The sequence below is a fragment of the Ptychodera flava genome, chromosome 16 (assembly GCF_041260155.1).
Source record: "Ptychodera flava strain L36383 chromosome 16, AS_Pfla_20210202, whole genome shotgun sequence".
Taxonomy (NCBI): Eukaryota; Metazoa; Hemichordata; class Enteropneusta; family Ptychoderidae; genus Ptychodera; species Ptychodera flava.
In genome coordinates, this window is record NC_091943.1 from 34,021,626 (window position 1) to 34,034,541 (window position 12,916).

Genomic DNA, 12,916 nt, shown 5'->3' on the forward strand with positions numbered 1-12,916 from the left:
AATTGTTGGCAGATCAATATGGGAAAATGTTTCTCAGCTGTAAAGAGGTTTTGGACAAAACTGGACAATGATTGAGGAAAACGATAAAAAATGCTGAAAATTTTGTACAATATGTGTGATACTGTGCCAATCATGCCATCCAAAGAAAAGATATTCTGCAATTGTTTCTGGTTTTCCAGAAGGTGTCCTGCGTCAAGGATAGAAATGCAAACAAGGGATTAATTACAGGGACTATGGTCACATTCCATTGGTTTTTATGACTCCATAGACTAGGGATGTGAAGGCTTAGTCTACACTGTTGGAAAGGCATACACCAGCTACAATGCAGACAATATCCAAAGATCAACTATGCATCCGAAAACGTACCTGACAAACTTAACACTAAATCCTAATGTGATGTGAAGAAAGGAAGTTTGTTTATTCATTGAACACGCTGAAGTAAGTGTACACCTACTGATGACAAGTTCAGACTTCACACTCTATCATTCACTTTGCTACAACAACACTATTTTAATGATATTCACAATAATATTTACATTATAATACAACAGCTGTATCAGAGATTATCTTTCAATAAATGAAGATCAGGTTGAAACTGACAGCTTGGGCAAGAAGTCTCTTTTGTGGCGCACTGAGAAAAATAGCAGCTGGAAAAAATTTTGTATCTATCAACAATGTGTTGTAACATGCAACTCTGGTGTTTTCACACTTTCATTATCAAAACTTATAGTTTCTATTTCAAAAATTTCAAGTTAACCATTTTAGGAATATCAAATAAGTCATGTCAATGAAAAAAGATGAAAAAGAAATCAAATTTCTAAATGGAATATTTCCTATGGTCCTTTGATACTAACAACACTTTCAATCATCAATATATCATGATTAAAATTTTATTTAAAATCTATCTCTACTTAGTTTCCTTCACTGCTGTCCTTCATCAGAATCACCAATGCCTTTCAGGATGTCACCACTAGAGGGCGCATCCCCTACGAGCTGACTGAACTCGTACGCAAGTTGCATATCCATGTCAGTATCAATGCCATGATCTTCAGACAGATCAGGTTGACCTTCAGGAAATAAATCATCTGAAAATCCAGCTTCAAGGTCAACCTCTTCTGCACTTTGCGAAGCTGATTCTTTCTCTGATTTTGTACCGACCAAACTTTCTACTAGCTGACTGACCATAGTCCCAAAGTCCTTACTCTCTGCTATGCCTGTTAACTGACTGACCGACAGACCAGCGAAACCATCAGCCTTGCTGTGTGGCATATCCCTGGAGGAAGATGTGAATTGCTGCCCTAATGCACTGCTCTTTTGTTCACCAATAATAGCTGAAGATGAAGTACTGGGTTTATCAACATGTAATATCTCTGAAGATTTACTGGTTGGCATGGAACTGACTGGGTCTACAGTTTTGGATTCTAATCCTTTGCTTGGCGCTAACCTTGGAGGGCTGACATTTGTCTGCAACAGAGATTTCTCAAAACATTTCTGAAAACTGAATTTCTGATCCATGGATTTTGTAACTCCCTCACTGGAAGGAGAAATTCCATGTTTTGGAGCCGGACTAGTCCTTGTGGTACCTGTGGGTGCCTGAGAATACGGCAATGGCAAGGATAGTGACGTAAGATCTGAGGGGATTGCTGAAGACCAAGTAGAAGGAATATCAACGTTAGAGACGATGCTCTCAACTTCATTTAAACTGTTGCTGTCATCACTGTGCCTTGGAATGTCTCTCTTTTTGGACACTGAGGGCGCATGAGAACTGTCTGATTTTTCTGGTTTGTTGGGTTCTCTGGATTCCTTGACATTGCTGCCTTGGTCTTCTGATTTGCTGTGTGCCATACTGTCGGCATCGTCTTTCAGCGGAAAGGACACTGTCTTGTGTGTAGTCGGTGACCAAAATGAATAATCTCCATGGGTAGGTGTCTGTGAAAATTACAAAGTTAAGCTGTATAAAACAAACGTATGTCCAGGAAGGAAAATTGACCAAAACTGGCCGTCAGATTATACTTCCAGTTATTCACATACCTAAGATCATTTGAAGAAAAAGCACAATAAATATGGTGTTATTTTATCACTGTGATATCTGAACTCTCACCAACAAAAACAAGTCTGTATAACTCAATCTTTTATATTTTCTATGTATTTGCATTTTGTTGATCAAGTCGTGCTTGGTTCATATTCTGAATACAGAATTAATGAACTTATCAACATTGCCTTAATATCTTACCCACACAATTTTTGGTGGCAAGTACAATAAATTTAAGACTTGATGAAAATATTGGGTTACACAGGACAGGTTAAGTTTGCAAACTCCTCATTAAGTTTAAGGAAGAGGTGTGCAGTGTCACAATGATGCATTTGAAAGATAAAGAAAGTTTCTAAGGATGACCTACCTGAGGTTGTTTGTGTATTGTACTGTACTGAGAGCAATGTTTGATGGCTTGATCCAATAATGGTATTCCTTCTTCAACCTGGAAATGAGTAAATACAGTTTACAACCGATGAAATGAGACAATAGGAAAATGATGCAATCATTGACCTTCCCTAGGCACTGACCATTCTGCATGATCGCTATTTGCAAGTTGCAAATGTTTCTAAATATATCCAGCAAAGCTCTGCTATTATAAAGAAGCATCACCACTGTGGCTGGTTTTTTGATATCTATGCATGAACACACAAAGGTGTAGTATACCCCAGTGAATTCACTGTCACCTTTTTGATGAATTATGTCTTTCTTTTTTAAATTTTCAACAACTTTGTAGACATACAGTGTGTTGCCTGTCAGAAAAGCATACCTACAACTAAAGTCAGATGTACAGTGGGCAATTGTACATTAGATCGTAACTACTAAATATCACCTCTTGCTCTGAAAAGTGTGAAAACATTCACCTGATTGTGTTTGTAGGCTTTGTAGACGGCAGAGAGCACTTTATTAGCAAAATCCATTTGACTTTGGAGTTTGCTGGATCCATACTGCCACACTCTGAACGTGTCTTGAAGTAATTGATGCAATTCTGTGTCACTGTCCTTGACTTTCTCCTTGGTCACTTTATCTTCCATCACTGTCAGAGCGTAATCATAAGCTTGTTTTGCTAGAAGAATTCTATCCATGTCACGAAGATATTTCCTAAAGATAAAATAAGAGAATGTCATATCCATGCTTTCCTAATTTGTTTACAATAAACATGTATACAGTTTGAAATGGATTGGATAGGCCTGGAAACATTTAACTACAAACTTTGAGTAAAGTCACCATGATGGCGTATCAAATCTTGGAAATGCCATCTTTATTTATGGAGATAATGGATGGATAAAATTATAGAATAAACCTACAACCTGTTTGTTCCTAACAAAGACAAGATCTGTGAAACAAGATTATTATGTGATCACAAATGTTCTATACAAACTGGGCAAGTACTCACTTTCCTTGGTCTGGTGTTCTTTGTAGCTGAGTTGATATCTGGAAAAGTACTTTATAATCTTTCAGGTGTAAAAGTACTTCCAAGAGTAGAGTGATGGAACGATGCATATGAGATGGAAAACTACCAGGTCTGGTGAGGGGAAAACAATTAAAATCATGAAAAGAGGATAATACATATACTGGAGACATTCAGTCTCTTTAACTATTTGTAGATTATGAAGACTTTACTGTCTTGTACTTCTTCATGTTATGGGTATGAGAAAAATAGCATGTATCTATTTCATTTTCAATTTTCTTCACTGTCTCTGCGTGTCAATATATGTCTTTTTCTTGCACACACATACAAGCATTGAGAGTTGCAAGACTCCCGTACAGCGGACACAGATACATATATGCTGAACACCACATGATGGTCAGCCAAACTGCAGAAGTAAATTTTACCAGTTGTAGAGGACATAGCAGTTGAGGGAATTGAAATATGATAGGACTAGCTGTTCTTAAGCATCCCTACATTGTTTTGCTCTGCAGCTTAGCTGCAACAATTTTAACCTTATTAATGTGCCAAATATACAGAAACTACACTGTATCGGTGCTTACAAGATAAATATCAGATGAACGTGAAAATACAGTCAGAGCTATAGGTCTGTATGTATACATATTGAACACTGAGCATTTCAAGTATTAATAGCCGCGCCAGCGGCTTACTGACTACGCATGCGCATATTCATAATATACTATGCGAGTAACCGGAAGTGTACCCTACTCTTATGTGCGCCGCGCCATGTTTTTTGAGTGCTCGTAAATAAACAAATACGAAATGTGCAAATTATTATATAACATGCCATTTGTAAAATATATCTCTTTTATTAGCCAGTAAGTATTATTATCCACCTTGTCGCTGATACAAAATATCGATAATATAACGCATAAAAAATAAAAAAAGGGAGAAAAACTGTTGTGCATATGAACGGGGCATACGCAAAGAATGCTGGGATTTAATTTTAGAAAAGTGCCCCCTGTGTCAATAATTAGATTAAATTGCCAGTTTTTAGATGGAACGCTGTAGTTTTCAGCTTGCAAGTGGAAGTTGGGCAGTGCGGTTACCATTGCAATGATAATTATTGCATAAAATACGTCCCTTGTTTAACGCAATAGGCTGTTATCATGGTAAAAATTGCCAATTTTTGTCCAACATTTTTACACATTACAGAAAATCTATACCTGCACTGCTGCAGGGTTTGACGTCGTGTACGTGAACTGCTTTCATCAGAGGGAAACTTGACATAGTTGTCATATGAAGTAACAATTAATTATATTTTATCATGAATCAATACAAATAACATCGCAATCTTAACCCCTTGGCGCGACACCAAGGGCTAAGCCCTATATAATAACACATAAATACATAAACCCACATGTTTGGGCATACATGTACCTGTCGATTTCATCTACTGGGATTCTCCATATTCCATTGAAAAAGTTACTTTTGTTCCTTTCAGCAAACAATCCCTGTGCCGGCATGTGAGTGCACTGGTTCCATGGAGTCATACCAGTCCCTAGCAACAAATCTCGAGACCATTGTAGATTCTAAAGAAAAATAATGGATCAAATGATTACCGATACAATTCTTGTCAGGAACATACTAAAACATGTGTGTCCAATTCTGTGTAGTGTATGGCCATTCACAGTGATTGTGTAATCTTTGGTTCACATGGCAGTGCAAAAGGTCCGAAAACAGGTCTGGGAATGTCTCTGACACAGCTGCACACAGATGCAATGGATGATGACAGGTGTACTATGCGGTTTGGGTATGACGACTGAGGCGATGGACTGAAAGGCATAATATATGATGTACATGTATCATTTTGTACTTGGCTGGGACTGAAGGCGTAGAGAGCGACGGATCTTTGAGTCTACTGTCAGGTAGGCTGGAAATCAAATTCAAGTAGGTGCAAAAATTATGATTTTATTTTGTATTTCTTAAAAATAAATGAATGGCTTATCATGACTTGGAAATAGAAACTTACCTTGTGAGTTGGAGAGATAAGATAGAGGTTTGCCATTCTGTACAGTGATTTGTAATGTTGGGGAAATCTTGACAAACACAACGCCAAGGCATCCAAACACAGACCAATTAGTTTCACCTGCTTCTCTCTGACAGTGGGTTCTTTTGTCTCAGTTTTTGTTGCTTCTGATAGATTCTCTTCTGAAGATTCCTTTGCTGTGCTCGCTTTCTCACTTTGTGCAGAATCTTTGTTTGAGACTCCACTTGAACTTTGTTTGTCGTCATCATTTTTGGATCCAGACGTTATCATCTCTGAATCCGTGGACTGTGTACTTTCACTCATGTTTCCATCACTGGTACAAAAGCTAGCCTTGGATTCATAATGTCTGTCAGATTCTTGTGCAGAGCTTCCCTGACTTGCATCAGCATTTTTGCGTTTTGATGATTTGTGAATGAGGGTGTAGTCATGGTCCAATGGAGTGGCAGTAAATGTTGGCTTTGGAATGTCCTGTGACGAGGGACTGCTGGTGGAAAAATTTTCTGGCTCTCTACAATGGAAAATAAGTGATTCAATCGATCAATCAATACGACAGGGAGATGATGTTTAAGTAATACACAATTAAACTAAGTAATCGTAAATAATTAAATATATATGCATGTACATTTACCATCTCAAGTATGCTACATTCACACAGGGTGCTAAAATGGTCCAATATCTCACCATCAACAGTTCCAAATATTTTGTAACAATAGTCAAACTCAACATGTTCATGCAAAATCCAACAATATTGTACACAGTATGCAGCTTCTCTTGTTAACGCATTACATGAATATCAGAAGTGCATAGCGCATGTACAGAGCTCATTCAAAGAGAATTTTGTACAACACTGCAAAATTTATGACTATGTTGTCAATGTACCAGAGGAAAAATTCTGCTTGATATTCAATATTATACATACTTTTGTTGTCCCTTGGCAAATGGTCCATTGGCACTCTCTCTGATCTGCTGTTCTATCAGATCAAAGTCAATATCTATACATTTACCATCCTCAAGAAGTTTGAGTACTGATGCGTGCAGACGGAAATGTACCTAGAAGATCGAAAACAGTGACATTGTACACTGATTCAGCTTGAAGCGTACAGATAATGTCAATGTCAAGGGAAATATTCGTACGTAAATTTTTCCTTAGACTCCATATTTTCCAGACTGTTTCAATGTAGGCTGAAACCTCGGTGTGTATTGTTACTTAATAATACCTTCTAAAGGCAGAATACTCACTTCTAGTGCTTCCATTGCCAAGTCTGGAGGGTTATGATAATGGATCTTCTTGGGATAACAGGCATGGTCTTCATGTAAATGAATACTGGCCTACAAAGATATGGAAACAAAACTTGTGTAGTATAGTCTTGGAGAAGTGAATGTACAAACACTAATTTGCTAAAAACATCCTATGTCAGGTAAGTAACAAGGATTTATGTCATAAACTTGATAGGGTATATCACAACAAATGACTGGAATAGTGGATAAACAACATGATTTCTATATGACAGAACATCACAGTGGAAAACATTGGACTCGGAAGAAAGATTGTTTCTCAGGTATATTAGAAAAAAATCCACATGTGAAGAAAAACGACAGTAAATTCATTCCACTTGAGAATATCTGATATGCAGATGTATGTATGTATTTAAAGTTCATAGGTTTAGAGTAATGTCACTTTGATTAAACGCCTAGTAGGACTGCCGATTAACAACATTTCTGCAATCAACAGTAGACTGGCTACGGCAAATTACTTGATACCTGTGTTGTAGAGGCTTTCCATTTATCCCCTTATTAACTCATTCTGTAATACAGATTGTATTTTATTCATGTGAAGAGTTAGTGTGTAATCACTGACAGGTAACTTATTTGACTTCAAGACACCTATAGGCCATGTTGATCATTTCTGTTGTTTTTGACTTCTGACAGTAGACACTTGCTTGTTGCTATGACACAAAAGTGTTTCTATGATGCCTCTAATGTGTTGTTATAACGCTATTCTTATTGATACATTTACACTGATTTGTTGCTAGGATGACAATCACACGTTGCTAAGATACCACTCACATCACTGTACCACCACTGCTATACAAATAATGATACAAATAATACCATTTACCTCTTTATAGTGTTCCACATACACCTTAGGAGAGTCATGTTGTTTCTCAGCAACTTTACCCAGCATGTAATGTATCAGCCATTCTTCTTCTTCACCATCGCCTTCACAGTCCTTGGCTCTTGTAAAACACTTCTTGGCCAGTACTAGCATTTCTTCTCTCTTTACAGTCAACATGGTTGCCATTTCAGCACTCAATGACACTTGATTTTTTTGCTGTGAAACGTAATAGAATTGCAAGTAGTAAATCAATAATGGTACTACAATATATCAACACCAACGATCATGACCTACTTTGTAAAGTCATCGTTATCAAGTTCAAGTGAAACATTGCATTCCTACAAATTACTTTCAATGTAATAAGACAAACAAAATTTGCATTATACGACAATACTGCAGCATGCATCACATATCTGTAGTGCATTATACAGTTACAGTCATGTAACTTGGCACAGGACAAAAATACTGGGAGAATAAATTGATTGAAGAAATCTACAAAAACTGGATAGAGTTTTTCAAATACTCGCTGCCTCCTTTTTCTTGAATATTTCTGTGTATCACTGAATATAGATAACATGAAAACAGTTGCACATGCACTTACTGTTGATAGGTTTTTGTAAATGATATATTTACTGAATTTCAAGTGATACTTGTCATTTGTTAAAATTTGGGATGAAAAATAAAAAGATACTAAAGATTTGTGGATACCACACATGTTGCCTTTCACAATATTTGATAGTACCTGGATCTTTTCATGTAATTAGGGTTCAAGTTTACAAATAAAAGACAAGTCCAAGACAACATTTACCTGTTTGAGTTGTCTGGAGGAGTGTGAGTGTAGAGCATACGCTAATGAACCACATTCTATCCACAAGGTACAGTTGGTTTCATCTATCTCCAGTGCTCTCTGAAAGCATCGTATTGCTGCCTGGGCATTCTTCTGCATAGCGCCCTCGTTTTTGACATCGCACTGCAAAGTAATGCATTCACAGGGAGTTACATTTAGGGCAAAGAATCTACATGTCTCTGATGAACGTAATTAAGGAAAGTGAACGGTATGTACAGAAATTATGTAAGATATGTACGTCATTTTTGTGAGACTAATCTATTTACTTTTGTCACATCAGAACATTGCTGTGAAATCCCACCAAGCAGATGATGTCTATTGTTCTATTCCCCATATCCATAAATCAAATTTTGTAAAGTTGTCAATCATTGTCATCATGGACTGGCTACAATATCAGACTAGTGAGTTTTGCAATGGTGACCATGAGTTGTTCACAGCTATCTGTGAGACTTGAATCAACATTGGCTCTATGAGAATGATCTCAAATGTGTTCATTACTATTGAAGCTTAACTGCAGTGTATGAAACTTCTGTTGTGACAGTACAGTAAATGCTATCTGAATATATGATGTAGAAGAATGTAAGAAAACAATGGTATACTTACAGAGCTGAGTTTGGCTTCCAGTCGACTACTTCTTGCTAATGCCATACCAGCCCAGCTATCAAAGCGTTCTGGACATACACAAATGTCATGCATATAATACTTGATAGCTTTCCTGCAAAAAAATATGTACTTACCCTGTTAATAGCTATATACACATCAGACAACAATAACAGCTTTGGAGCCATATTGGATTGATTCACAAACCGAATGTCTGTAGGGGACAGTGTGAGACACAACAGTTTGAAACTGACTGGCAAGTAACTTGTCTGATGCAATATCTATTTGTTCAATTTTATGAAACATAAACTGGATGACATCACCAATTTATGCAGTGCACAAAATCTTGGCAGTTACTATACGTAACAATACGTGTTGGTATGTTGTACCTAATACAGATACAGTACCAAATATTACTCACAACTCAATGTTGTTACTGTAATTTTGTTAGATTTGTATGTACATAACACCACAAAATAGTAGAGACATGACTTCACTCTTTCAACCAACTTACAGAATTTCTAGAATTTTTCTGTAGGTTAAGTAAATGTGTGCAACATTTTCTGCATCCATGAAGGAGAATTCATAGTTATTACACATAAACTACATTGACTTGAAGAGACAACTGCTGATCTCAAACTGTGCATACACCATGCTTGTTGAGGAATTAGCATTTCTACATACCCCCATTCTTTATTCTTGAAATAGTAATCAGCCAGCAAATAGTATAATTCTTTAACAACCGGCCTGAAAAAGGAGAGTACAACAAATAGGAAATCACATTATAGCAACATACTTTCATGATATCAATTTCTCCAATATAAAAAATATCTTATTAATTTGAATTATGAAGGCAGCACCCTATCGAAAGTGACAACCATCACAATCATTCCATCATGGGCAAAAAAACCTTTGCTGGATAGAACAGTTGGTGTGTTGCAGACAGGTACATATCAAGTGATACATGCACACATCAATGATAACAACGTGGATAAATATGTGTTGAATGTTCATGGATTTAGCTACAGGAAAAGACTTTTGGTTGTGTGAGAAATGGCTGACAATAGTCGAAGTGTGCACATGTACAAATGTGAGCAGCCAGGAATAAATGAGGTGTGATTGTTTGCAAATTTATATTAGCCACAAAAAGTCAAATCGTGATGGAATAATAGCGTTTATCACAGACAAACATCCTTACTGCAACATTAAACTATTGATACTCAACTACATTACATTCAAAACTAAATCAACTGCTGCTTTTCCTCTTATTCCAGTAAAATGTTCCAACACACATGTACTAGATCTCTTTCACTCCCCTCAAAGATGTATTTCAGCAAATCAACTTTTGCAACATACATGTGGCTTCTGAGTTACGTAAACTTCAACGCAACACAAAAGTAGAACGTGTATTGGTGATGAAAATGATAACTGCATGTATATGTGAAACAAGTAGTTGACTGTACTACATAACAGTGAGTTGATGTTACTGTTATACAATTCATTTGATGAAATCTAAAGTTTTGATGAGACAGACTTTACAAGGATGTTGTAGTGTATATGAAAACCTGTCCATACTCACAATGTCACGGATGCATCTGGTTCTATGATAGGTACTTTGTCTGTACTACTTTCAATGTAACCTTGAACAGCATCCAAGCTGAAACCCTGATTTTCTTCATTGGGAATGACTTTAGAAATTTTCAGTAAGAGATTCTCCAATTCACCAGACATGGAACTTGTCTTGTAGCTGTCAAACTCTGGCACTGTCTTTGGTTTGAAATAATTGAACACAAAGACAGCTTTCTCCCATGTCAGCATTACCTGCAAATAAAATACAAATACATTATTTGTCTTCCTTATATCTCTGAATTTAGTGGCCTGCATATTATTTCTTTTAAACAACCAAGACGGACTGTTTGACCATAAAAATGAATGAGACATCTCTAAAATTATCTCCACCATAGTAAAGGGTGCTGCAGGATGGAAAACCTGACGATGTAGATAACAATACATTTGGAAGGGGTAGATTTAATGCATTACTTCAACAATTCAATGTAAAATGAATACAGAAAGAATCCACTGGAATGGGTGAAGGATTACGGTATCAAATGAAAATTGTGAGAATTGCAAATGAAAGACCTCTCATAATTCCTTATGAATGGTAGTGTAAAATTGTAAAATATTCAAAAATCATATTTCCGAAAACCAGGGCACACAAACTTTTTAAACATTTTATCATACGGTTCTGTATAGTACTTGAATGCCCTCCAAACTCAAGAAATGTGTGAATTTCATGAGTGAAATAGAAATGTCTGGAAATTTCTTTGATTCAGCCCAAGTGTACAATGCCAAATTTTCTTGTGTCAAAGAAAGCTTTCCAGGGTCAGTGGTATGTCAGTTCAGCTTAGAGGGAGCACTGGTAAGTACTGCTTGTAATCTCATTGCCAAAACAGTTATAGTTCAACAACCTTGCAATGCTGATCTTCCCGAGTTAGAAAAAAGTGACTATAAAAGGTGAACCAGCATGAATCTATATTTTACAATCACAGTTGAATTCCTCTCCATGGCTACTTATGCTAATCCTTTCCTAATCACCTCAGAATAAAACTTAAATCCGATCAAAAGGAGATTTTAAACTGTCTTACCTCCTCAACTCCATGATCTTGTAGATGTCTAGCTTTGGTTTTCTTGTTTGGATGGCCATAGAGGCAGTAAAAACACTGTTCCAGGGCCAGACACAAGTCCTGTCTCAGAGCATCCTTTTCAACTCTCATCTCCAGTTCTTGTTGTAAAACATCAACGTAGAATGTTAAAAGATAGCCATCAGAATTGCAGCACCAGCCTCGCCTGAAAGTTTAAACAATTCGATATATTTGATAACTGACAACTTGCAATGCTGACTCGGTAATCATAATGTACTTAGTACAAGTATGTGCATTGTGTATATGTCTTTTAACACTTAAGTTCAGTTGAAACTAAATATCAAAGTTTTGGCCACACACTCCCTGTACAGAAATTTTGGCAATCTGACGAACATTGGACAAGACAAACAGCTTGTCTTGGGTGTACCTTTTATGATAAATAAATACAAAGACAATTGCCTACAGTATAAACTGAACTGTAATATTGGTTTAGCATGATCCTGGCATTCTTCAGACTAACTGTAAATTAAAATAGCTACAAGTTGCCATAGCAGTGTTTTTGTAGAATAGACAGTGACAGAAGCATTATATTTTCAAACACAGGAATAGGAACACAATTAGGAGTGCACTTACTTTTGAATAAAAGATACAGAAAATAACAGATAACAGTCTTAGTTGCTTTCCAAACTCTCTATTACAGTCATCAATCTGGAGAATTCATCTGTAGTATAACAGAAACTTCCACAGCTGATCAGGACACTTACCTTCCTAGGTATTCATGAGCTGTGTACAACAACATTAAAGATGAGGGCATTAATTTTATCTCTTCACTGCTCACTTGCATACTATCTTCTGATTTGTCAGACATGTTAACTTGAATCATCTTCAATTGATCTTCTTCACTGCAATAGAACAAAATCATCAATTCCATTACATGAGACACTTGTTGATAAAGTTTGCATATAAATATGCTGGATGTTTCCCTTCTGTACCTGGTTAGTTTTTTAAAACGATAGTTGTAGCTTTGATTTATGCAAGGGTGTGACTTGTTTGGGGAACATTTTAGTTTTTTTGTCACTTACAGTAAGAAAGCTACCACACAAAGTGGACTCACTTTGTCACAAAAAAGTCATGAAGACATGAAGATCACACAGCATCTACAAGGATACCTCTTTGGCTTCAATTTTATCTGACTTCCTCAGCTGTAAACTTTATTTCAGTGATAAAAAAAAGCTTACC

At 36.6% G+C, this 12,916-nt stretch overlaps 1 protein-coding gene across 1 annotated transcript in view; it reads right to left on the reverse strand.

Annotated features, from left to right (window-relative positions):
- Positions 1–394: 394 nt before the first annotated feature.
- Positions 395–12,916, reverse strand: part of LOC139113995 (calcineurin-binding protein cabin-1-like) — a 35,963-nt gene continuing 23,441 nt past the window's right edge. Inside the window, exons 25-39 of the mRNA XM_070675468.1 lie at positions 12,442–12,579; positions 11,681–11,882; positions 10,615–10,856; positions 9,720–9,782; positions 9,039–9,150; positions 8,397–8,558; positions 7,592–7,804; positions 6,712–6,801; positions 6,392–6,522; positions 5,455–5,980; positions 4,863–5,014; positions 3,429–3,557; positions 2,896–3,133; positions 2,400–2,477; positions 395–1,929 (exon numbers count right to left, since the gene is read on the reverse strand). Coding sequence (XP_070531569.1) covers positions 922–1,929; positions 2,400–2,477; positions 2,896–3,133; positions 3,429–3,557; positions 4,863–5,014; positions 5,455–5,980; positions 6,392–6,522; positions 6,712–6,801; positions 7,592–7,804; positions 8,397–8,558; positions 9,039–9,150; positions 9,720–9,782; positions 10,615–10,856; positions 11,681–11,882; positions 12,442–12,579 — 3,484 coding nt within the window. The 3' untranslated portion in view covers positions 395–921. The remainder of the gene's footprint in view (positions 1,930–2,399; positions 2,478–2,895; positions 3,134–3,428; positions 3,558–4,862; positions 5,015–5,454; positions 5,981–6,391; positions 6,523–6,711; positions 6,802–7,591; positions 7,805–8,396; positions 8,559–9,038; positions 9,151–9,719; positions 9,783–10,614; positions 10,857–11,680; positions 11,883–12,441; positions 12,580–12,916) is intronic.